Source organism: Protomyctophum parallelum, assembly GCF_964188405.1.
Source record: "Protomyctophum parallelum genome assembly, chromosome: 18".
NCBI lineage: Eukaryota > Metazoa > Chordata > Actinopteri > Myctophiformes > Myctophidae > Protomyctophum > Protomyctophum parallelum.
This window is the reverse complement of record NC_139716.1, coordinates 44,488,803-44,515,910: the sequence shown is the minus strand read 5'-3', so window position 1 is coordinate 44,515,910 and position 27,108 is coordinate 44,488,803. Positions and strand designations below refer to the sequence as shown.

The 27,108-nt window shown below is 48.0% G+C and overlaps 3 protein-coding genes across 3 annotated transcripts; all 3 read right to left on the bottom strand.

The window, feature by feature from the left end:
* Positions 1 to 17: 17 nt before the first annotated feature.
* LOC310876164 (dolichyl-diphosphooligosaccharide--protein glycosyltransferase subunit STT3B-like) lies at positions 18 to 2,360 on the bottom strand (the record flags this gene model as incomplete). Its single annotated transcript, XM_083789609.1, has 1 exon — positions 18 to 2,360. One exon carries the CDS (start codon positions 2,358 to 2,360, stop codon positions 18 to 20), a length of 2,343 nt encoding a protein of 780 aa, XP_083645735.1.
* Positions 2,361 to 5,392: 3,032 nt separating this feature from the next.
* Positions 5,393 to 6,772, bottom strand: LOC310876163 (casein kinase II subunit alpha-like; the record flags this gene model as incomplete). Its single annotated transcript, XM_083789608.1, has 1 exon — positions 5,393 to 6,772. The coding sequence occupies one exon, from the start codon at positions 6,770 to 6,772 to the stop codon at positions 5,393 to 5,395; it is 1,380 nt and encodes a 459-aa protein (XP_083645734.1).
* A 2,793-nt stretch (positions 6,773 to 9,565) lies between these two features.
* Positions 9,566 to 10,843, bottom strand: LOC310876162 (minor histocompatibility antigen H13-like; the record flags this gene model as incomplete). The annotated part of the gene is made up of 2 exons (XM_083789607.1): positions 9,566 to 10,297; positions 10,448 to 10,843. 2 exons carry the CDS (start codon positions 10,841 to 10,843, stop codon positions 9,566 to 9,568), a joined length of 1,128 nt encoding a protein of 375 aa, XP_083645733.1.
* Between the last annotated feature and the right edge of the window lie 16,265 nt (positions 10,844 to 27,108).

Below are 27,108 nucleotides of genomic sequence, written 5' to 3'. Positions count from 1 at the left end.
GCCTTATAGGACTGAGACTAGCGCAGCCGGTTCTCCAGGGGCTCCCTGTTGTCGGGCTTCTTGACCCTGTAGATCCGGACCAGCCAGTGCTCCGAGGTGAACGCCTCCTCCAGGTGCTTGAAGCTGATGTCCTTCTCACCGATCACGGCTCCACGGGCCCGGTCGAAGCCGGGCGGCTGGCGCGCGCTCAGCTGCAGCTCGCCGAAGCGGTGGTAGCACATCTTGTAGAGGAGCGAGTCGAACATGGTGCGCGTTCCGCCCGCGTCCACCCGGTACTCGCCGCGGGCGTTGAGGTAGTCCCGCTCGCGGACGTCGCCGGGGTGCTCGCCCTCCGCGATGCGCACCATCCACAGGAACTTGCTGATGTCGTCGCCCTGGCCCAGCACGCCGCCGAAGATGACCAGCACGTAGTCCACGTCCAGCGAGCGCATGACGCCGTAGGCGGCGCTCTCGTTGGACGCCATGGCCTTGCCGACCAGCGCGATGTGGCTGTTGTTCCACGTGTTGTTGTCCACGATGGTGGTGCGGTCGGCCATGCCGGCGATCTGGTAGCCATAGTCCCACCAGGCCATGACGCGCGCGCGCTCCTCCGTGTTCTGCCGCAGCCAGTAGTACGCCTCGCGGTAGTCGTCGATGATGTCGACGTCGCCGCCGCGGCTCGACCTGGTGGTCAGCACCACACTGGGGTGCGAGTACGCCGTGCTGGTGACCGTCGTGCAGTGCACGGCGAAAAGCGCCAGCAGCATGAGCATGGTGACGCACACGGCCGCCCTCAGGGCGGTCCCCGGACCCCCCTCCTCCTCCTCCTCCTCCTCCGTCGGCCCTCTCCCCGGCCTATCTCCGGTCTCCGAGGACGCCACGGGTTGTTTACGCACCTTAGCAGACCTCACACCGCCGGAGCTCCGCTTGTTCTCCGCGGCCGCGGCGGCGTTGTTGTTGCCGCCGTCTCCGGGTCTCTCGTCCGCCAGGTAGCGCTCGAACACGTTGGAGAAGGCCACGGCGGACAGGACGCACACCACGGGCGTCAGCGTCAGGATCAGCCGCGACATCACGCCGGCGAAGTAGGCCGCGCTGACGGCGTAGAGCGCCACGAACACGCGCTCGTCGTTGACGTCCTTGATGCAGAACCAGAGGCCGGCGGGGAACGTGCACAGCAGCACGTGCAGGTTGAAGAAGAAGGGCCACCAGGTGGGCGTCTGGTGCTCGGCCACCGACGCGATCAGCGGGATGTGGACGGCGGCGTAGCCCGTGTCCCACAGCGCGTAGAAGCGGCCGCTCCACGGCGCGATGTAGCCGCCGTACGTCAGGAGGACGAGGGCCGCGGTGCCGGCCACGGCCGCCAGGGGGACGCAGAGGAGGAACAGCGTCAGGAACTCCCGCGGTGTCAGGCCCAGGCGGTCGCGCAGGTAGTGGACGAAGGCGTGGGCCTGCAGCAGGGCGAAGACGCCCGCCGCCGCCATGTGCTCGCTGCTCCGGACCGGCTGGAAGCCCACGAAGGGGACCTGCAGGGACAGGACGAGGCCCACCGCGTAGAAGACGCTGTAGGCCACGTAGAGCCGCCCGCTGTGGCGCCCCATCAGCAGGAGAACGAGCACGTGCAGCGGCACCAGGTTGACGATGAACACGTAGCCGCCCCACGCCGACACCATGTAGAAGTACGAGAGGCTGCAGCACACGCTCCAGAACACGGAGCCCGTCTTCACCGACCGCACCCACAGGAAGTAGGTGAGCTGCAGGGCGAAGATGGCCACGCCCTCGTTGTCGTAGGAGCCCGCCACCGAGCGCTGCGTGTAGCCCGGCGCGATGGCGATGAGGCAGGCGGCCAGCAGGCCGGCGCTCTGGCTCCACAGCTCGCGGGTCAGCAGGAAGGTGGCCACGGCGGTCAGGCCGCTGAACACGGGCGCCAGGAACACGCAGACGTCGCGGATGTGCACGGTGACGTGCAGCGCGTTGAGCACGTGGTGGATGAGCCCCGCCGTGACCATCAGGCCCGGGAACACCGTCCCGCCCACGATCCTGCCCAGCGGGTACCAGGCGCGCTCGTCGAACCAGTTCAGGAAGTCGTAGAAGCCGTGCTCGGCGAGGTAGCGCGTCGCCCGGTAGTTGAACCACGGGTCGAACTCGTGGATGATGCTCTCGAAGCGGATCACGGCGAAGAGCCGGGAGCTGAACGCCACCAGCCAGGCCAGGAAGAGGATGGCGAAGGAGAGAAGGGACAGCCACCCGGACGGCGCCCGCTGCTGCCGCTTCCCGTCGCCGCCGGCGGCGTGCCGCTGCTGCCGCTCCGAGGCCTTGACGACCGCGGCGTGGTTGGCGAGGTGCGTCGCTGCATTTTGCAAAGTGCGCCCGCCTCCTGCCATGCTCCCTCTCTTGGCCTGCGTTAGAGTGCTTTCCCAGATCCCTCTGTTGCCTTAGCGAACTTTAAAATATCACCCGGATAATGAATCTAACTTTGCGAAAGCTTTACAGAAAACACTGCTACGGACTGAGCTGAAGTGCAGAGCTCACACCTGATATAGCGTGGCTGTTGCTCTGACGACACAGTGACGCCACTGCAGGGTGTGGTGGGCGGAGGTTACTGCAGGTGGGTGGAGCTTATGGCACTGGACACACTTTCAGAATGTATTACCTTTTGGTCCAATGACGGCGAGGCTTCTTGTGGACATCAGACATGACGTAGCTAATCAACAGGTGCACCAATGGTCTACTCTATATGACATCAATCCATATTTGGGCAAAGATTCCAGGCCGATTCGAACCAACACTCACTTCCTAACACCGGGGGGCTCCACCGGGCACGTCAGATCCCTCTATCACATGGAACTATTTTTTGGGGGGCGTAGTGATATGGACACAAAAACAGTTCCGTGTTATAGAGGGGTAAACAATGAACGAAAGTTGCGCTAATATTTTAGAAATAGGACGTTAGTTTTGTGGATTAATTTACTTTTAATGCGTGGCCCCCTGTCCCCCCCCCCCCCATTCCCCACAAACTACTTAATATTTCACCAAAACCAGAGCAAAACTCCCACCAGGGGACTCGGGCAATCAATGAATATACAGTTGAAACCACTATATTTAATGGCAAGTATTTCACACAGCTTAAGTTAAACAAATCTGAACTATCCGTTTAAAGGAGAATATGATAAGTATAACTATATGGCTTGTGTGACACCCCTTTTTGCTTCACCTCGGTATTCTTTGCCCATTAAAGACACTTGATACTTGCTACAGACACTTACGCTACGGGGTCTGACCTGCAGGCAGCATTCATGGATGAGACAGACGCCGCGCGCACGCAGTACGTTCTACTGTTACTACTGTACTACTGTAAACAATGTATCCTCCTTACTGACATGTTTGCACCATTGGTGAGATGCGAAAATACTTTTCGCTGTGCTGTACTTGTACTGTACATTGACAATAAATTGAATCTCATCTCATCGCAGTATACACATTCACTACAACTTGAAAGGCTTATGTTGTATATGAATGAGCTGTTATTTACACAAAATATCAATTTGATGCCTTAATGTCAACAAAGGAGAAAAAAAGAGAGAGAAAAAAGAATCTTTCAGGGAACAGAGTATGATCCTCGACCCACCCAGGCAGATGGATTTCCTGAACCTGTGGAAATGAAGTATAGTCACATGGACGACATTATACTAAAGCCTAAAAACACCCGGCCGCATCTGTGGTTTGCGGCATCGTAACCTGGCCTCACCAGGCTTTCCACCGCCTCGGAGGAAAGCCTGGTCTCTGTTTCAAAAGTCTGTATGATCCTGTCGGGAGCGGATGATATCGTTACGTCATGTTGTAGTCATTGTTTTGTAGTCGACAGGCAGGGACAACAGGCGGCAACTTCCTTTTCGGTTTGAGGGAAAAGGAAGTTCCTGCCTGTCGACTACAAAACAATACTACAACATGACGTAACGATACCATCCGCTCCCGACAGGATCATATACCCTAAATGAAATGGTGCCCAGGCTAGCGGCATTGAGGGGGCAGCAACTGAGCGCTCGAGCGCTAGTCAAGCAGAGCTGGAGTGTGACAAGTGGTTGTTTTAAACGCATCGTTTTCATCGAGGGCGGCACAAAAATAAAGCAAGTCAATATAATGACATTGTTTGCTAATCATAAAACAAGGTATCCGAGAATGACCATGTGATGTCATGTCTTCCTTCATTAACATAACCTGTGACACGTTACAGAGGTAACGGTCATTAAAAATCACACCAGTGTGAAGTGAGGGGCGCTCTTATCATCATACATCATCATGACATCATCTCATACTGGCCAATCAGAATGCCTGTTGCCACAAATTTACGTCATAATATTTGGCGGGCATTTGACCTCATTTCTCCTTTCATTGTCAATGGCAAATATTGAGACATGTGCGGTCAAAAGCTGTATATAGGAGGGGCTAACGCCCCTCAAAAAGGATGTTCATGCCTTGTCTACCCCATAGAGTTATATATCTATAGAGAAGACACCTGAGTTCTCCTCCCATCCACTTGCATTAAGTTGCTCAAAAGCGCATGAGGCGGATTCACTCCTCCTTCCTGGTAGGAACAGAGTGCATTCTGGGACGGATTGCAATGGTGAGTGGCCCCAAACACATGAACGCGCTGCCGTTGAACGCGCACGAGCGTCGTCCGTCGTGAACGTGTACAATGTTAGTCAACGGACAGCGCGTTCATGTGTTTGGGGCCAGGCTGCAATACCTTCATTCGGCCACTATGTCCATTTCGCCTCAAGATTTCCTCTGGGTGCCTTCTCTATTCATATATATACTCTAAGGTCTACCCGTCTCCCATAGATTCCAGCGCATTCCGTCATCTCCCATAGATTCCAGCGCATTCCGTCATCTCCCATAGATTCCAGCGCATTCCGTCATTTCCCATAGATTCCAGCGCATTCCGTCATCTCCCATAGATTCCAGCGCATTCCGTCATCTCCCATAGATTCCCCGCGCATTCGTTTAACTTCCCGTCCAGGGGCTCGCCCATAGCCGCCACCAAGGGCCGCCATTGGACTGAAGCCCCACGAAGATGTCGTAACTCTGTCGTAATTCACCTTTAGCAAAGCCCCGCCCCTCTCCCACTCGGACACTTTCCAGCCGGGCTCATTCATTCCAATGTAAATATCATGGATTTTAACACATTAAATACTGGTTCATTTTTGTAACTAGACCTTCAAAATCTCTTCAAAATCAGGCCTGCCGTGAATATGCACTGGAAAAATATGTGTGTGACATTTGTTTGTTTTTTAAAACAACGTTTTATCATATAGGAGAACTATTGGTGGAGACGTTTGTCCAACCCATGGTTATGCTTAGCTGTGATTGGAGGGGCTTAGCTATAGGTCAATTCAAACAGCTCTGGGCGTTTCCGTCAGTGGGTTGCGGTGGCGGGTACGGGTACAGCCGTCCCCCCCAGGGCGCTGGGCGGGGCGGCGGTGGCAGAGACGAGGGGGGGTGGGCCGGTGAACGGGCCCGCCTCCTGCACCGGGGAGCTGGGGGGGTCGGCGGCGGCGGCGGCAGAGAGGAGGGGGGGTGGGCCGGTGAACGGGTCCTCCCCCTGCACCGGGGCAGCGGCAGTAGACGCCGCCGGCAATGCGGAGGAGATGCAGGTTCCACAGGTGGGCGTGCTGGAGCTAACGGCCGCGGTAGTCGTCGTCGTCCCACTGCTGCTGCTGGCGGCGGCTGGCGGCGGCGACTTGGGCGAAGGCACCGACGCCGTCGCCACCGCGGCGGCGGCCGCGGAGCCTCCGTCCTGATCCCTCACCACGGGGTAGAAGTACGGGTGCTCCATGGCCTCGCGTGCCGTCAGCCGCGCCGCGTGGTCGTAGCGCAGCAGCTTGTCCAGGAAGTCCAGCGCCTCGGGGCTCGCCAGGTGCTGGTTCTCGCCGGTGACGAAGCGCTCCCAGCGCTTGCGCGAGTGCCGCCCCAGGATGTTGCTGAAGCGGGGCTCCAGCTCGATGTTGTACTTGTCGACGTAGTCGTACAGCTCCTCGGTGCCCAGCACCTTGGCGATCTTCACCAGCTGGTCGTAGTTGTCCTGGCCCTGGAAGAAGTGCTCCTTGCGGAAGACCATGCCGGCCAGCATGCAGCCCAGGCTCCACATGTCCAGGCTGTAGTCGTACATCTGGTAGTCCACCAGCAGCTCGGGGCCCTTGAAGAAGCGCGAGGCCACGCGCACGTTGTACTCCTTGCCCGGGTGGTAGAACTCGGCCAGGCCCCAGTCGATGAGGCGCAGCTTGCGCCGCGCGTGGTCGATCATGACGTTCTGGGGCTTGACGTCGCGGTGGATGATGCCCATGCTGTGGCAGCAGTCGAGCGCGCGCAGGATCTCGTAGGCGTAGAAGCGCACGTCGCGGTCGCTCAGCGTCGGGTACAGCGTCTTGTTGTCGGCGTTGGCCACGTGCTCGAAGACGAGCGCGGGCGTCTGCGACACGGGGTCCCTCACGATGTCCTTCAGGCCGATGATGTTGGGCCCGCCGCGCAGGTTCTCCAGGATCTTGATCTCGCGCCGGATCTTGATCTTGTTCTTCACCGGCTTGAGGATCTTCACCACCACCGTCTCGCCGTTGGTGACGTTGACGGCCTCGAACACCTCGCTGTACTTCCCCCGGCCCACCTTGCGCACCAGCTGGAAGTGGTCCTGGTGGCCCCAGCGCACCGCCAGGGCCTCGTAGTCCCAGTACTCGCGGGGCCGCTGCAGCGTGTTCACCTCGGCGTACACGCGCGCTCGGCTCGGCGCCGGTCCCGCCATGTCCCACAGCTCGGCGGCGGGTCGGTCGTGCAGGGACGAAGACGGACGGACGGACAGGGCACGAGAACCAGGAGGGTTTGGAAGGGGGAGGGTCTTCTTGTTCCAAACGGGACGGGACAGGGAGAGGTATGGGTGGGGAGGAGAGAGGCACTAGTGGCGTCTTTGGACGGCTATCCGTCCGACTCGACGATCAATAAAACTTCTTCTTCGCGTTGCAGTTGCGTTTGTCGTTCTGTCCGTTCTGTCCCTGCATCGCCAGTGGATCCTCTCGTGTGTTTGATCTCCGCCGGTCTCTGAGACAATATGGCCGAGCGGCGTCACCATTCGCTCAGATGACAAAATCGATATTTCCCCCTGTCGATGTCATCGATGACGACGTGAGCGGGTAACGACCAACAATGGTGCCCCCTTCTGGACGGGTCAGGTAAATATGGTGACCCTCAGACCTAAATTCCAGTCCCCCTGGTAGCCTTGGTGATGTCACCGGTGGCCTTGGTGATGTCACCGGTGGGTTCAGTGATGTCGCCAGTGATGCTTGGTGATGGATGTCACCACGACAGAGTTATAGGACAACTCCGTTCACTTCATGGCGCTTCTGTCCAATGGCGGCTCTAGGTGACAAAGGACTGAACCGGAAGTTTACGTTATGCATGGGAGTCTATGGACTTTAGAGTGACATCATCATGACCTAACAACATATCTATTTGCTCAGACACATTATGTAAATTCCCCATTCATTGTCAATGGGAATTTAACCTTTGTTTAGGACAGAAATAGCCGATTTGCTCATCTACATACTAACCGTATACGTACTAATATCCCACTCCGCCTCGGGGCATAATGTATATGAAGTCTGGCTGTAGTTCAGTCTCACGGGAGGCTGTAAGAGACGTCAAGGGAGAACTGCCAGCCAGGGAAAAGCCTGTAACAGTTCCTGTTTGTCTCTTTTGAGTGTATGTATAGTTTTCAAGTGTTAATTTATAGTTTTATTGGAACGTTGTTTTGTCCAGTATTATTTATTTTTTGTACTTTGTCGCCGACTTGCACTGCACTTTTCAAGGTAAATAAAAAGCCTAAAATGTACTTGTACTGTCAACTTCCTGGAGCCTCCTGGAGCGTTATCACACATTGTCAATGGGAATTTAATGTTTGTGTAAGACGAAACTCTACTACACTAATAGCTGAATATACTGTAGGAGGAGGGGCTCAAAAATCACTCAAGGTTCCTGTCCTGAAGGGTCAAAACATAAAAAAAAGGGTTTCCAGAGTATAGAAATATGTTACAAGTAAACGTCTGTATCGAATGTTGACTCGAGTACCACTACAAAAGTATTAGGCCCGGCCCTTCCTTTTTTTCATTTTTTTAACTCTGTCCCAACTCTGTCTGCCCAGTGCCCATGAGCAATTATTGAGGGGCGCTAGCCCCTCCTATAAACAGCTATAGTGTACAGTATAGATGTCTTAAACAAGCATTTAAATGCTATTGACAATGAATGGAGAATTTACGTCACATGTGTCTGAGCAAACCGGCTGTGGGTGTATTGTCTGTCGCTATGTCTGTCGCTGTGTCTGTGGAAACCCTTGGCCAATCAGAGACCACCATTCTTGGTGACGTAACTAAGGTATGTTTCAAGGTCAATAATTGATTAGAATGCCCCTCACTTCACACAGGTGTGATTTTAATATATACTGTAGATTCTGTTCACATAATAATGACTGACAACTGGATCTGTGTGGAATGTTCCTCCACTTATTAAACCACAACACAACACTTCCTGTGTTTGTAGTTTTATAACTATTTCCTTCCTGTGTTTGTAGTTTTATAACTATTTCCTTCCTGTGTTTGTAGTTTTATAACTATTTCCTTCCTGTGTTTGTAGTTTTATAACTATTACCATTCTGTGTTTGTAGTTTTATAACTATTACCTTCCTGTTTGTAGTTTTATAACTACTACCTTCCTGTGTTTGTAGTTTTATAACTATTACCATTCTGTGTTTGTAGTTTTATAACTATTTCCTGACGGTGTTTGTAGTTCTCTTCCTGTATGAAAGGAGTAGTTCACCCAAAACATTACTTATTTTCTATCCATCCATTACTCCCCATGTCTATTTTGTTTTTGTCGCAATTCCTGAGCAAATAAATTTTATGACCAGCAGTGGTTTCCTATGGAGACACAAAGAGTCTACTTTAGGGTTGTGAGCCTGTAGCTCCGCTATGTTCTTTATGTAACATTTAAGACTCAATTCCTAATGTGTTTTTGTAAGTTTGGGTCCCTGATGAAAAAAAACACACCCGGGGCAAATCTTGAGACGTGTGGGGACAAAAGTTGTATATACAACTTTTCCCTTTATTTTAAATTGTTTTGTAGTTATAGTACAACAATACAGAGACTTTAGTTGTTACTGTACAATACTTTAAAAAAGATGTCATGTTGCACACATGCTTAAAATAGCTCTTATTTGCACCGTCCTCGTTGAAGACAATGTATTTCCAACTCCAGCTTGTCTCAGTTCAGGCTGCATGAACAGCGCTCAGCGCTCGGTTTCTGCCCCCTCAATATCGGAACTCTTCTATTAGATGGCTCTGGTTTTCTGCCCCCTCCTTACCACAACTCTTCTATTAGATGGCTCTGGGTTTCTGCCCCCTCAATATCGGAACTCTTCTATTAGATGGCTCTGGTTTTCTGCCCCCTCCTTACCACAACTCTTCTATTAGATGGCTCTGGGTTTCTGCCCCCTCCTTACCATAACTTATCTATTAGATGGCTCTGGGTTTAACCAACGCCACGCTACCTACCGCTTCTCCGTGGAGGACTCGTCTCGAGGTTCTTCCGTCTCCTGCGGATACGGAGGAAGAGCCAGACCCATCGGCCAGACCCAGAACCCACCAGACCCTTTCTTCTCCTCCTCCGGCTGCGGCGAAGTCTCGTCGTACGCAAACATTGCCGCCAGTTCTCCCCTGAAGAGAGCGACGGCGAGCGGCAGCCCGACGCAGGCGGGGGCGAGGTACAGCAGGGCGGGTTGGGCGCACCGGAAGGTGTACATGGCCGCGCCGGCGAGGACGGCGCCCAGGACGTACGCCGAGAAACCGGCGCAGAAGTACGTCCTCCTCCTCCCGTTCCCGCCGTCGCCGTTCTTACCCAGGCTGACGTCGAAACGCAGCAGCAGCGCCACGAACATGCCCGGGATGATGATGTCTCCGAGCCCCAGCATGGCCTGCCGGTCCCGGCCGGCCTCCAGGAAGGAGGAGAAGCCTCTCTCGGGGAGGTCCGTCGGGAACACCAGCAGGACCGGCCCGTCCACCGACCTGGCCACGGTCACCATGACGTCGGTGGCGAACACCCAGAAGACGTCGTAGAGGAACAGCCCGCCCAGCAGGACGACGCCCGTGGCCACGTCGTTCAGGTGGAGCATCTCCACGCCGCTGAGCGCCAGCGCCAGGCCCAGGAGGTTGTTGGCCACCCAGTGGCGGGTCAGGAGGTACCAGAGGCCCACCGCGGCGCACGGAGCGAGGCAGGCCACGTGCTGCACGTCCAGCCCCACGCTGAACAGCTCTTCTTTGTTGTTGTTATCGGCCTGCTCTCCTCCTCCTCCTTCTCCTCCTCCTCCTCCTCCTCCGGTGGTGGTGTTGGTTCTCTTCCTAGTCCGCGTGAGGAGCAGCTCGTAGCGTCGTGCCGACGTCGTCGGCAACACCTTGGCCACCAGGGGGAGCACGGTGCGCGACAGCGCCACGACGCCCAGGCCGCAGTAGAAGACGGAGAAGGCGCCCATGGCCAGCTCCACCAGCTCCCGCGGGAACACCTTGAACAGCGCGTAGAGGCCCAGCAGGGCGCCGCTGGCCACCAGGGGAAGGCGCGCCGCGTCTCCGCTCCTGATGATCTCCGGCGGCGTCTCGTCGTCGCCGTCGCGCGTCGAGGAGCTCTTGGACCTCTCGGAGCGTCCGACGGAGCGCAGCGCGCCGAAGAACACGGCGCCCGCGGCCATCAGGATCAGACCGCCCGTCGCCAGTGCCGCTCCCTCTGTGGACACCGTCAACAGGGGACCCACCAGCGGATCCACGGCCTCCGCCATGTTTGTAGTTTTGTAGTTTGGTGGTTGGTTGGTGCCTGACTGACTGACTGACTGCCTGCTGTGGGACAGAATGCGGGTGTTATGAGATTTACTTCTAGCTTTTTACTTCAAGCTGTAAGAATCGAATCGACTCACCTGGCCTTGGAATGCCTCGGGATCCCCCGGGAGGAAGTTATACTAATGTTTCTCTGGAGAGGTAAGTCTGGAAGCGCTCTGGTGGAGCTGTTGCCCCCACGACCACACTACGGATAAGCGGTTGAAGATGGATGGATGTAAGATACAGAACTTCCTCCGTCTGCGGTAGTAAAGGCCTTCAACGCGTTATGGCGTGTGTTACTGAAACTTTCATTTTATACTGGAAGTCAGAGGAGAACCAATGACTCCATATTTGGACGTCGATGCGACGATGACACACAGCTGTCACTGTGATATGATGACATCATCGACGGAGCTCATTTTGACTGCAAATCGAGATTTTGTTTTAATGAATTGCATTTTTATAGTGTGCTCAAAGCGTTTTACAACGGTCCATTCATTCATACATTGGGAGGTGAAGGTTCATTCATTCATACATTGGGAGGTGAAGGTTCATTCATTCATACATTGGGAGGTGAAGCGGCGAACAGTCGACGCCAGCGTCCTCACTTCCCACATTCACACACCAATGGTGGCGAGCTCACACCGACCGACTCACTGGAGGCAATGTGGGGTTCAGTGTCTTGCCCAAGGACACCACCAAGGAGCCGGGATTCGAACCGCCGACCCAGGGATCATTGGACGACCTGCTCTATACCCCCTGAGCCACAGCCACCGTTTTAGTCATACAGCTATGTCTCAGGTGGCAGCTTACCCGTTATCCCTAAACGTATTTGTCATGCCATAGCCACTTTCCGTGCAAAACTAATGCTTGGAATGGATTCAGTATCATGAAAACCCCCTAGTTTGACACCTCACATGCTACTGAAAGCATAATGACATGTTGAGACTGAGAGAGAAGTACTACCGCAGCAGACAACCCGCAGCACTCCAGGTTCAAACAAAATCCTTATAGGTGCAAGGTTTGTCAAACGCTGAGGAAGGCCAGGCAGACAGGCCGTAACGCGTACGTTTTCAGTCTCAGAGGTCAATAAAGTAATGCAAACGGACATTATAATGACTCTGAGTGCTGGCATTTTCTTCATCTCAACTTTTAATAGTAGCCCAACTTTCAACCCCAGTATCCACAACTTTTCAATACAACACTTTTCAATAATGTTATTTGGATAACCCTCAAGGATCATATAAAACCTTGAACAATTTGCTAAAGCAAACCTTAGACTTTTCTCCTGGAGGGCCTGCAGTGCTGCGGTGTATGGCCGTGGGTCGTGCATGTACGCCTTGGCTATAGCTGTAGAGCACATGGGAGTTTCAGGTGGTCGAGCAGCACTTGATATTTATACTGCTCACTGAGATGGCTATGGCAGCTCACCAAACTGTCCAGTGCCATCTTCAATAGAGCAAAGTCGCTCTCACAGCCACTTTGGAACACTGGCAAGGTAGGTCTTGGGATGCCATACGCCTACAATGAGGTAGATAATGTCTGGTGACGTGGTGAGGTTAGGTCAGAGGTCAGAGGTCAATGCAGGCTATCTTTGGTTGTTTTCCTTTGGTTGTTTTTCCCTCCTGGTCACAGAGAGGCCTCGCTTTGTCCTCCAGTCAGATTGGGTGAGTGGGTGACAGTTTTACCAAGAATTAAGCATCTTTTTTATTTTCCTGGAAAGTTCCATTTGGTTCCATTTGTACGCTCTCAGAGTTACAGACCCATAAGGGTCCATTTGGTTCCATTTGTACACTCTCAGAGTTACAGACCCATAAGGGTCCATTTGGTTCCATTTGTACGCTCTCAGAGTTACAGACACATAAGGGTCCATTTGGTTCCATTTGTACGCTCTCAGAGTTACAGACACATAAGGGTCCATTTGGTTCCATTTGTACGCTCTCAGAGTTACAGACACATAAGGGTCCATTTGGTTCCATTTGTACGCTCTCAGAGTTACAGACACATAAGGGTCCATTTGGTTCCATTTGTACGCTCTCAGAGTTACAGACACATAAGGGTCCATTTGGTTCCATTTGTACGCTCTCAGAGTTACAGACACATAAGGGTCCATTTGGTTCCATTTGTACGCTCTCAGAGTTACAGACACATAAGGGTCCATTTGGTTCCATTTGTACGCTCTCAGAGTTAAAGAAAGAAAGAAAGAAAGAAAAAAAGAAAGAAAGAAAAATAATAAGTGCAATTACTACATCAAAAGTAGGCCTATAGTCAACAAATAATACTGTACTGTAATACTGTAACGTAACTGGCCATGCGTGCGTGCGTGCGTGCGTGTGTAACCCAGGTTTATAATTGTATGTCTGTATTTGTATCTCTGTGTTTGGTCACGGTGCCATCGGCATCAGTCCACAGCTCATCACTCACTCACTCACTCACTCACTCACTCACTCACTCACTCACTCACTCACTCACTCACTCACTCAGTCACTCAGTCACAGCAGTTTGGAATCAGCAATCAGCACCACACCCTAGTAGTATGAAGCACAGCACTTTAGTCTCAGTCAGTGAAGTGCACATCACTGGCTGTGGCAGGTCTGTGTCCCTTCAGTTCTTCTACAAACATTTTTTACCATTTTACTCTTCATTACAAAGCATTATATTAACACTGATACGGATGATTGGTTACTTTCAGACCTCCAAATACTACACCGGTGAACTGAACCGATGAGCTGTAGAACTTGGAACTGAATTGGTGAGTTTATTGTTTGAAATGTTTGAACTGTTTGAAACTGTTTTGTTTGCAGGTTTCGGTTATTTTCATTTGATGTTTGAAACTTAAAAAGGATTATTTGGATTTGACATTTTGTAAATGCTTGTTTGAAATGTGTATAATGCTTGTAGATCAGCTACTTTGATTATTATTTTTGATAAGATATTTAATTTGGCCTTTTTGTGTTCAGGCCAGGTTTTTCCATTTATTCCATGAAACCCCATGAATGACCGAATGACCACATGAATGACCCCATGAATGACCCCGTGAATGACCCCATGAATGACCCTGTGAATGACCCCATGAATGACCCCGTGAATGACCCCATGAATGACCCCATGAATGACCCCGTGAATGACCCCATGAATGACCCCATGACCCCATGAATGACCCCATGAATGACCCCATGAATGACCCCATGACCCCATGAATGACCCCATGAATGACCCCATGAATGACCCCATGAATGACCCCGTGAATGACCCCGTGAATGACCCCATGAATGACCCCATGACCCCATGAATGACCCTGTGAATGACCCCGTGAATGACCCCATGAATGACCCCATGACCCCATGAATGACCCCGTGAATGACCCCATGAATGACCCCATGACCCCATGAATGACCCTGTGAATGACCCCATGACCCCATGAATGACCCCATGAATGACCCCATGAATGACCCCGTGAATGACCCCATGAATGACCCCATGACCCCGTGAATGACCCCATGAATGACCCCATGACCCCATGAATGACCCCATGAATGACCCCATGAATGACCCCGTGAATGACCACATGAATGACCCCGTGAATGACCCCATGACCCCATGAATGACCCCATGAATGACCCCATGAATGACCCCATGAATGACCACATGAATGACCCCATGAATGACCCCATGAATGACCCCATGAATGACCCCATGAATGACCCCATGAATGACCCCATGAATGACCACATGAATGACCCCATGAATGACCCCATGAATGACCCCATGAATGACCCCATGACCCCATGAATGACCCCATGAATGACCCCATGAATGACCCCATGAATGACCCCATGAATGACCCCATGCTTTATGGTCCAACATATTCTTTATCACCAAGTGCGTACGTACGTGCGTGCGTGCGTATGTGCGTGCGTGCGTGCGTGCGTGCGTACGTGCGTGCGTGCGTGCGTGCATTTGTATATATAAATATGATTCTTTCTTTTGTGTAAAATACAAACATGCAGTAATGAAATGATAAGGAACTATACTGTCTGATATTAAACATAATAAACAATAATTAAACAATACATGTTATTCTCAGGGCCGGATTAACACCTCTGAGGGCCCCTGGGCACTGAAGCTCGAAGGGCCCCCCCTTCACGCACACCCACATTTTTTGTTTTGTAGCCATTTTGGGCCAGTTTTATGTCGTTATATTGGCCTATTTCCGGTCGCCTACCCCCCCCCCCCCCCAGAGTGACAGCCAATCTAGCGCATTGTTGCTGCTTTAGACACAATTGCACTTTTCAGCTGCCCTTCTCACCAGCAATAAAACACTACTCTTTTTAGACACCATTTATTTCATTCGGATTAGCAGGGAAATTATCTGTGGAACTAAAAGATTAAAATAAAATAAAACTTTTTTTTTTTCTTTTTGAGGGGCCCCTGGTGCCCAAGGGCCCCTGGGCACGTGCCCAAAGTGCCCATATGGTAGATCCGGCCCTGGTGATTCTATTCAGGGTGTTGTAATTAATTGAACACGCTGTAACTGTTTGACTAGATCGTCTCAATGTACTCGCGCAACGCGCCAACATTATGATCAGTATTCTGTCATTCAGCAGACCGAGCGTTTGAATTGTGACAGAACTGGAATGTTCACTAATAATTCTGCTGTTATACAGAGTCGTTTATCATTATAACTGTTAACCCATTCTGACCCGAGGAAGATTCTACAAATGCTGCCGGTTTTCAGAAAAATCCATGTTTCTATGTCAGTCGTTCTCAAACATGTTCATGTCAAAGGAACTCCAAAAATATGTGTATTTGGCCGCCGACCCCCATCTGGAAATATGTTGCTCCAGAGACACCCCCCCCCCCCCATGAAGCAAAGATTTGAGTTAAAAAACGTTCGCTCTGAAAGAATATATATATTCAAAGATGTTCACTACATTTTCACGATTATTCAAAAATAGCTAGATCTACAAGCTCGGGCTTGTAGATCTAGCTATTTTTCAATAGCTATAGAGTACAACATAATGCTTTAAACACCAACAGAGGTTCCCGTTCAGAATGGGTTATTCTAGAGGGTCCCCTGCATCCACAACGAGTTGATATACAGTTAATTTTATCCATGCACTCTTTTTGCATTTACAGTACATTGGCTATTCAAAGCTTTTGGCATACGTTGGCTGTTCAAAGATAGGAGCAGCCCAGTGGCCTTGTTGTGGTCAGACTGTCCAGACTGTCCGCCCTGATAGGAGCAGCCCAGTGGCCTTGTTGTGGTCAGACTGCCCAGACTGTCCGCCCTGATAGGAGCAGCCCAGTGGCCTTGTTGTGGTCAGACTGCCCAGACTGTCCGCCCTGATAGGAGCAGCCCAGTGGCCTTGTTGTGGTCAGACTGCCCAGACTGTCCGCCCTGATAGGAGCAGCCCAGTGGCCTTGTTGTGGTCAGACTGCCCAGACTGTCCGCCCTGATAGGAGCAGCCCAGTGGCCTTGTTGTGGTCAGACTGTCCGCCCTGATTCTGAAACCGCCTTATCCTTCTACAGATTGGGCGTGGGCGTGGCAATGCCATGTGAATACAGGACTGTATCTCGCTCTCATCATCAGTGGTGTAGTTTCATTATATAGATATTCCACTGTTACTTTCTTATCTTACGCATGTTTCATGATAAATGCTTTTATGTATTAGAGCAGACAGGCTGGGTGCTGGGCTAAAAGAAACTTAAGTGAATTGGATGGAGCCCGCACACCATAGGTACTAGCAAGACGTTCTTTATTTAAATACTGACAACGTTTCGATCTGTTAGATCTATGACCTGATGAAGATCTAACAGATCGAAACGTTGTCAGTATTTAAATAAAGAACGTCTTGCTAGTACCTATTTATGTGATGTATTCCCATGCTTTTGTTCTTGCTTAAATGTAAGTCGCTCTGGATTAAGAGCGTCTGCTAAATGCCTAAATTGTAAATTGTAAATTGTGTAATGGTGATTATTTTCTCCCCCAGTTGCACCTATGTGCGCACAGAACATCTGATAGCCTGAAGCCTAATATTGTTTATATTGTATGAGAGGTTTAGGTCACATTCACACCAGAGAGCTTTGCTGCGATTAAAACGAATCCTGCTCCGCATTTTCAGAAAGTGCACTTCGTTTGGCAGGTGTGAATTAGGCTCATTCGAATCCTAATGCGTATCAAAGAGCCACATTTTACTCCGAGCAAAAACGGGGGTTTCGCTTCGCTTCCAATCGCACTTGATTACGATTCGGTGCAGGTGTGAATCCAATCCGCAGTAAATAAAGGAAATGAAGCAAACAATGTGGCGGGTGAGGAGCTGAACACAGTTGGAGACGGAGAAGGCATATTTTACGCAGCGCAAAGATGTCCCGTTACCGTGGATACTAGACGTGGTCGAATGCCCTGATCGAAATGAGGAAGAGTACATTAATCAATTGCTTAAGAAAACACATAAAAACACTGGAGTGTAGCCTATTATGGTAAATGGTGCATTTATATAGCGCCTTTATCCAAAGCGCTTTACATAGATTGTGCATTGCATTCACCCATTCACACACACATTCATACACCGATTGCGGCGGAAGCCATGCAAGGTACCAACCAGCACATCGGGAGCAATTTGGGGTTCAGTGTCTTGCCCAAGGACACTTCGACATGTAGACCGGAGGAGCCGGGATTCGAACCACCGACCCATGGATCATTGGACGACCTGCTCTACCTCCTGAGCCACAGTCGCCCTTTATAGCCTACAGAATATTCTGTCTGTCTGTCCGTGCGTGCCGTAAACATGGAGTGCTGTCACTGTGTGGGGACTGGGGAGTTATATCAGTGACAAACAGCGCCCCTACTGGCACTCAAACTGGTGCTCCTTAACCAGCACATAGGTGAACATCACAGACATTGCTGTTCAAAAATAATCAAATGCAGGACATTTCTTGACAGAAAGCTCATAAATGGTGGATTTTTATGAAACACAAACTTTTCAGATAGATAGAGGATAATTCGTACAGCTGCAATGTTGGTGAGTTTAACATTGTTTAATGCAATTATCAGACAGGACGTTTCTGATTGGATGAATGGGCTGTCGAGGCCAGAAAGTAGTGTTTTGACACTCAGTGGGCGTTCCCGCATGACTTCCACGTACGATGATGTCACGCGCACATATCCTCTATTTAGTCTATTATCTAAAGCATGACATATAATGTTTACAACAATAAGGGGTTCGTTCCCCGCCCAGAATGGTTCAACACTGTGATCGTCCCCCTGTATCAATGTGCACTTAATTCTGTCCTGAATATTAATCATTATATTAATACCGACTCATTGCAGTAAACCTAAGAAAGCTCCACCCTAGCCCGTATGTAACACTCGCCCTACACGTACAGCCTCGACCACCTCGCCCCGCTCATGGCTCGCATGCAAAGCTAAACATTTAAATTATATCTCTGGCACGCTGCAGTGCAGACCCATACCAGCACGCTGTGTAGACCCATACCAGCAGGCTGTGTAGACCCATACCAGCACGCTGTGTAGACCCATACCAGCAGGGTTCATTTGTTAACCTGGCAGCCTGTAGTTTGGCCGTTCATTATTGTTGTGTTTTTCCTTGCTTTACTCTATACAATATACAATACAATGGGCTTTATTGGCATGAAAAAACATTCGTTTACATTGCTAAAGCAGAAGCACAATACAATACAATCAAAACGCAATCAAAAACGATGAATAGGCTATACATTTGAGAGTCAGAATCTTATCAATAGATCAATTTCTATAGTGTCACTGTGGAGTAAGAGCTATAGCGTCTGCTTTTTAACACATTTTGGGCGGGAACCCCTTTTGGTGTTTGGTGTTTAGCTATTGAAAAATAGCAGATCTACAAGCTCATATAGCGCGCCACCAAGTGGCGCGCTATATGAGCTTGTAGGTCTGCTATTTTTGAAAAATCGAAGAACGACTGACATATAAACTTAGTTTTTTCAGAAAACTGTCAGGATCATGTAGAAGACATTTTCTGAATAAGTTGTGTTTCTGTAACTAAGAAAGTGTCATTAATAGCAGCCCACATGGATGCCTTGGTATGCGGCGTAGACAATGGCAGGGTTGACACAGTGACATGACAGCTGGTTTGGCAGCTTTTAAATGCGCTCCTGCATGTTTTGCTGGTCAACAATAAATAAAAAAAGGGAGTGTCTGATACTGTAAGCGGGCGAGGCAGGAGGGAGTTCCAAACGCGCCTCTATAGCCTGTGGCAGAGCAGTCTGGCTACAGCTTTACAGGAGGAAAGGAACGGACTGGAGCAACTCACACACTTTAAGTCCTTATTTTATTATCGGGTTTACAGGAGGAAAGGAACGGACTGGAGCAACTCACACACTTTAAGTCCTTATTTTATTATCGGGTTTACAGGAGGAAAGGAACGGACTGGAGCAACTCACACACTTTAAGTCCTTATTTTATTATCGGGTTTACAGGAGGAAAGGAACGGACTGGAGCAACTCACACACTTTAAGTCCTTATTTTATTATCGGGTTTACAGGAGGAAAGGAACGGACTGGAGCAACTCACACACTTTAAGTCCTTATTTTATTATCGGGTTTACAGGAGGAAAGGAACGGACTGGAGCAACTCACACACTTTAAGTCCTTATTTTATTATCAGGTTTACAGGAGGAAAGGAACGGACTGGAGCAACTCACACACTTTAAGTCCTTTAAATCACTAAAGCAGGTCCTCCACCCTGGCTGTCAACGAGAGGCTTTTTGAGCTGCTGATCTGATCCAAGCCACAGACAGACAGACAGACAGACAGACAGACAGACAGACAGACAGACAGACAGACAGACAGACAGACAGACAGACAGACAGACAGACAGACAGACAGACAGACAGACACTATGGCCTTCCTGCTGGTCGCTGCTTTGGCTCTCATTCCACTGGGTGAGTAACTTAACTTACAGCTTCTCTAAACCCACCGACATGAACAGTACAGTACAGTGAGTTATAGGCAGGGGGGGGGGGGGGGGGGGTGGTGGGCGATGTTGACCATGGAGAGGCTATACTGTATTTCCACAATCACTGCAGAGCGGGTCAGGGCCATGCACATTATTATTATTATTATTATCATTATTATTATTAATGCACATTGTTATTATTATTATTATTATTATTAATGCACATTGTTATTATTATTATTATTATTATTAATGCACATTGTTATTATTATTATTATTATTATTAATGCACATTGCATATTTCTGTGGCGGGGCAACAATAAAATAAATAGCTGATCTACAAGCTCAAAACGTGTCGCAGTGCGGTGCGTTTTGAGCCTGTAGATCAGCTATTTATTTTTGCTGTATTTGAATTGAAATCCTGAATAATGTTTTTTTTTTTATTGGAATCGTGAAAAGTAACTTTTTTTTAATTAAATTTCAAAAGCATTTAGTTTATAGTTATGTTTTATCTTCATGAACTAAATACAAATACAGTGGACATAAAAAAAAAAAGACAATAACATTTTAACGCATTTTTGGGCGGGAACCCGTTTTGGTGTCAGCATCATGTTACGCTTTAGCTATTGAAAAATAGCAGATCTACAAGCTCATAGCGCGCCACCGAGTGGCGCACTATGAGCTTGTAGGTCTGCTATTTTTTTAAACTGTCAGGATTTAAGACTTTTTTTAAAAATCTGATCTCAGGTCAAAATGCGTTAAAGTACCACCATTCTTCTGTGCGTTAGAATCTGATCTCAGGTCAGAATGGGTTAATAATATAGGCTACTAGTCATTCAGCTATACTAATATAGACTGAAGTAATTAAAGCGGGTCATGTTTGGCATTGTAAACAGCTGAAATCAATAACCTCTCAGTGTTGTGATATGATATGATATGACTTACAGCAACATGAACCTCATGCTACAGAGGAGTGCCTCAGGGCTCTGAACTAGTGTCTCTCTTTGTTCCGTTGTTGTGGAAATTAATCCCAATGCATTTGTCCCATAGGCGTTTCTTAAAGTAAATTTATTTAAAGACGGTTATGCCGCGGACAAAGACAACTCGGATCGTGACAAATCATGACAACGAACACAATGTTTTGGGGCCGATCAAATCATTAGAAAGAAGAAAATAAAGGCTAGGAGACAACACTATTTGTTATGTTTTTCTTCTTATAAATTATTCGTATAACCGTCTTTAAATAAATACTTTAAGAAAAGCCTATGGGAAAAAAATGCTTTGGGATTCATTTCCTGGGGCCACTTGTCGTTCTGAAAGGGGGAGGGACTGATATTGTCCTTCTAATGCGTGTTGTTTTCAATTCATTATAGTTTCATGTTTTTCTTTAAACCCTGTTTCTTCCAGGTGAAAGCATCATGATGGGCAATGAGGTGAAGCCTCACTCTCATCCCTACATGGCCTCCATACAGGTACCCTACCACTTGGTTTTGATTTGAATTGATTTGATTTATATATATATATATATATATATATATATATATATATATATATATATATTCATCATACAATTCATAGGAGAGCAGTACAGAATTATCAGGATTGCACAAAAAGTCTGAGGACTTATTTATTTCCATTGTGACCCAAATAAATAAATAGTTACAGCATTATGATAAGAAGAACATGTGTACTAACATTACAATACTAATGACATTTACAACCGGCCCGTCATAGATCAATAAACAAAAGACAATACATAGATATAAAGTAGATAAATACAGCACTATATACTAACTTGCCCATCTAGTGTATGTAGTTATGTAGCAGAATCCAGTTAAGTGAACGTTTCGTGAAGATTCTTGTAAACCATGTTTTTTCTGTTCTATGGACCCTAGAGGACACAAAAAAACGGTTTACATTTTTTCCCCCCGCCCTAACAATATTTTATCACCATGGCAATACATGGCAATGTGTAGCAATATTTCGTGTCTGTCTGTATTTCTGTCGACATCATATCTCCAAATCTGTCAGGCCGATTTACACCAAATTTGGTCCAGGAGTGTATGATGTGCTGTAGAAGACCCCCCAAAAAGATCACCACGATCGGCCCATAGGTGGCGCTATAGCAACAAATTCAAAAGGCAAATTTATGACTATTCACAAACTACTTGTCCAATTTCAATGAAAATTACTGGGTTCATGCACCAAGGGCTTCTGCACAAGCCATGCAAATGTGATCATAATACACCCATAGATGGCACTCCAGTAACCCATTTAAGAAGTAAATGCATGAGCTTCAAAACCAGAATGATTTTCATGAAATTAAACAAAGGATGAAGACACTGCTTTTAAAAGTGCACAAAGCAATATTTATTTATATAATCAACAATAACTTAAAGCTTCACCATGCTTGGGTGTGTTAATCTGGTTATGAACAAGATTCATAAAGGAGAAGGTGCCATTTCTGGCTTAACCACTGATCCTCAGGGTCTGCTGAAATACTGTCTGAGTACCCCAGTACTAGCAAGACTGGCTGGTGAAACTGAGCGCCTACTTAACATAGCTGATGCCAACCCAAAGAAGCATCACCAACACTCAGCAACTAGAAATGCACGACAGGAGAAATCTGTGAAACAACTCAAGGATGTGTTGACCAGCGCAAACCCCTTCTGTCCTCCAGAAAACAATGATGAAGTTGAAATTAAGTTAGTCAACTTTGTTTCCAAACAAATAATGACAACAGCAGTACAGAGCCATGTCTTGGACATTGAGTTACGAGGGAGCAGAGCACTTGAAACTTTTGTGAATGAGAGAGTCAGAGGGGAAAAGAACATGTGGGACAAAATGACAAAGCTGAAGTATCTGACCTGGAAAGATGGATGCAAAACTATCAAGCTTAAGGCATCATCTGAAATAGTCAGCTTGAAAGCAACAAACTCCTTGTTTGTTCGCTTGCTTCTCGTTGCCAAGTCCTCAAGAGAACTGGACCTGCAGAACATTGTGGGAACACACACATTTGCTGATCACAATGCCAGCTTAATGAAGTCTGATGGTTCTCTGTTGCAGACTACAGCCAAGTCTGCCCTCATCCATGAATTGGAAGGAGTGGTTTCAGAGATGGAATCTAATGAAGAATCCATAGACATGCAGAGTAGCCCATCTGCAGAAGTGTTGACCAGTATCTTGATTGACGGCATGGCTGTCGTGCAGGAGATGGTTGTTCGGAAAGGTGAAATATAATGTTGCAGAGATCTTGCAGAATGTTTCACTCAGAGTGTTGACATAAAGGCGCAAGGCTACACAGATCTATACTTGCTATTTGACAACTATACAGTGACAAACTCCATGAAGGACAGAACAAGACGATCTCCGTACAGCAGGAAGAGCACAAGAAAAGGGGTATAAAATAGAGGATAACACACCAGTCAAAGACTTCAAGGCTTTCCTCGGAAGCAAGGAAACCAAGGCCAACCTCTTCCTCTACCTTGCACAAAAAGCTGTTGATCTTTGCAAGCTACCAATCACAACACACACAAGGGTGTCATGTCCACAAACACAAAAATGGTGAACATCACAAGTACACAAGAAGAGGCGGATACGTTACTGGTTATGTATGCCGCAGCCGTGAGTCTGCCGTGAGTCGTTTAGGTAAAACGCCACATATATACTCATGTGACACTGATGTTTTGGTACTTGCCCTTCGAAGGGTACCAGACCTTCAACCAGAGAGTGCAATCATCATGGGCACAGGAGATCAAAGACGGACGATAAAACTCAGACCAATCTACACGGCCATTGGCCCCAAACGAGCAGCCGCATTGCCAGGATTCCACACGCTCACTGGTTGCGATACCACTGGTCACATCCGAGGAAAAGGTAAATCTTCCTGCTTCAAATCGTTCATGAAGACTGGTGATGATGTTCTCCATGCACTTGCTGAACTTGGTGTTGGCCCTCATCCATCCTTGGACGTGTTAGCCGGTTGTGAAAAGTTTGTGTGTCAGCTCTTCAAACCTGGGTTTGAATCAGCTGAAGTACTTCGGTGGCACATGTTTAAACAGCTCAAGGGCAATCAGGGTGTTGACAAGATATGTCCAACGCAAGGGTCCATCGTCGAACACATTCTGCGAGCACATTGGCAAGCCAATGTATGGGCACAAGACATCGTTGCTGAGCCACAGGTTTTAGATCCACAACAAGATGATGGAAGGTGTGTCCCTGTAGTCTCAAAGGTTCCACCTGCACCAGAGGCCGTTGTTGAACTCATCAAGTGTGCATGTGTTGCCAGCAAGTGTAGCGGCCGCTGTTCTTGCAAACTTAATAACCTTCCATTCACAGAGCTCTGCAAATGTGAGGCTGCTGAGGGTTCATGTGATAATCATACAAAAGATGATGCTGAGAGTGATGACGATGATACGTACAGTGACTATTTGTACAGTTGAGCATGACACGTTCGTAAATAAACCCTTTGATTTGAAATAAAACTGTCCGTTACTGATTATTCAAGGTTTTTGTGGAAAATTGGTCAGGTAGCACCTTGTGAAATTGCATATTGAATCTGTTGTTGTAGCGCCACCTATTGGTGGATTGTGGTCAAACTTTCTGGGCTTGTGCTTCAGCCCATGGTACAACAACCTAGCCAATGTCATTGAAATTGGACAAGTAGTGGTGAAATTTTTATGGGGTCTTCCAGAGCACATCATACACTCCTGGACCACATTTGGTGTAAATCGGCCTGGCAGATTTGGAGAAATGATGTCGACAGAGATACAGACAGACACGAAATATTGCTACACATTGCCATGTATTGCCATGGTGATAAAATATTGTTAGGGCGGGGGAAAAAAATGTAAACCGTTTTTTTTGTGTCCTCTAGGGTCCATAGAACAGAAAAAACATGGTTTACAAGAATCTTCACGAAACGTTCACTTAATTACACAATGACATACACTAATCAGCCACTTTTTCAGCATATTAAAAAAAAAAAATTAGAGACTGGGCAAATTTAATTTCCCTTGGGATTTTGTTCCAATCCTCCACCCCTGTATATTTAAATGAGCTTCTACCTATACCCTATGTCTCAGGTTTGGTGGTTTAAGATCAGCTACATTAGCCCTTGTGTTAAAACTATGGTCTGGTCAAAGTTTACATTTTATTTTATTTTTGCTTTATAACATGTACAGTATATAATTATGTAGCCTACTCATACATCCATACCAGGCACGTGAACACATGACATAGACATCAAAGCCTTTTTACCCGTATGCAACAACTGACCTTTCCAGACCTCGCATGCAGCATTATTTAATTTACCTTGCATGGTAAAAGAAATGCCTGGCCTCTGTAAAATCTGAAATCTGTCCCTCTAACACTGCACTGTTTGATTTTGATTGAAATATTTATTAACAGTTTGCAGAATTACAGTATACATTTCAAGCACAAACTATCAATCCAAAGACTGTTATAACTGTGAGTGGACGACCCAATTAAGCATTACACACTTGTTTACAACAGGGTCCACATTGTTCAATTCATCGGCCCTGCATGGTCCATCCAGGTACTTATAGATCTACATATTACATTACCTCCTCACAGGTTCCGGGGAGAGGAGGGGTCCTCAGGCATGTGTGTGGGGGCGTTCTGGTGGAGCCGCAGTGGGTCATGACCTCTGCTCACTGCCTCCGATGGTGAGAACAACACAACGTCATGTATCTGTAGCTGTTCTGTCTATGTGTTGTACTCTGCTCACTGCCTCTGATGGTGAGAACAACACAACGTTATGTATCTGTAGCTGTTCTGTGTGTGTGTTGTACTCTGCTCACTGCCTCTGATGGTGAGAACAACACAGCGTTATGTATCTGTAGCTGTTCTGTCTATGTGTTGTATTCTGCTCACTGCCTCTGATGGTGAGAACAACACAGCGTTATGTATCTGTAGCTGTTCTGTCTATGTGTTGTACTCTGCTCACTGCCTCTGATGGTGAGAACAACACAGCGTTATGTATCTGTAGCTGTTCTGTCTATGTGTTGTACTCTGCTCACTGCCTCCGATGGTGAGAACAACACAACGTTATGTATCTGTAGCTGTTCTGTGTGTGTGTTGTACTCTGCTCACTGCCTCTGATGGTGAGAACAACACAGCGTTATGTATCTGTAGCTGTTCTGTCTATGTGTTGTACTCTGCTCACTGCCTCCGATGGTGAGAACAACACAGCGTTATGTATCTGTAGCTGTTCTGTCTATGTGTTGTACTCTGCTCACTGCCTCCGATGGTGAGAACAACAACGTTATGTATCTGTAGCTGTTCTGTCTGTGTTGTATACTCTCTGTTTGTTTGGTTATAGTGTGACCAAGCGGGTCACAATTAACCCATCTAGGCCACAGAAGGACACGACACAGGCCGTTGTTAACAAGTAGGCCGTTTATTCCTCTTAAAGGAGAATTCCATGCTAGAATGCTTTCTTATCTTTCTTACCTTTCTTTGTAGTTGTTACGTCCCCACCAAAGAGGTCCAGGTGTTTTTTTTGTGCAAAAACTCCTTATTGGCTATTTCCCCTACCATATATAAGCCCTCAATGTATTGCATTGCATTGAATGGGAATTGAATGGGGTTATGGGGTGTTATGCTAGTTCGCTTATTTCCATCGAAAGAAGTAGTAAAGTGTGCCGCTTGGGATATTATTTACATTATGAAGAGAGGATATATACAAAGAAATTATAAATGTGAGCAATGGAAATAAGCGAATTAGCACAACACCCCATAGCCCCATTCAATTCAATGCAATTCATTTAGGGCTTATGGTAGGGAAAATAGCCAATAAGGAGCTTTTACACAAAATAACACCTGGACCTCTTTGGTGGGGACGTAACAACTACAAAGAAAGGTAAGAAAGCCTTTTAGTATGGAATTCTCCTTTAACTCATTCTGACCTGAGATCAGATTCTAAAAATGTTCTTCTACATCCTGACAGTTTTCTGAAAAAGCTATGTTTCTATGTCAGCCGTACGTTCTTCGAATTTTCAAAAATAGCAGACCTACAAGCTCGTAGCGCGCCACTCGGTGGCGCGCTATGAGCTTGTAGATCTGCTATTTTTCAAAAGCTAAAGCATGACATAATGCTAACACCAAAAAGGGGTTCCCACCCCAAAATGGGGTAAGCCAGGGAATTGGTCAACAAACAAACTATCTCAGTCATCAAGAGGAGCCAAAACTAAAATGTAAAATGTAAGTCTCAGTGTGAATCCTATACTCCGATAACATGAACTAAACAG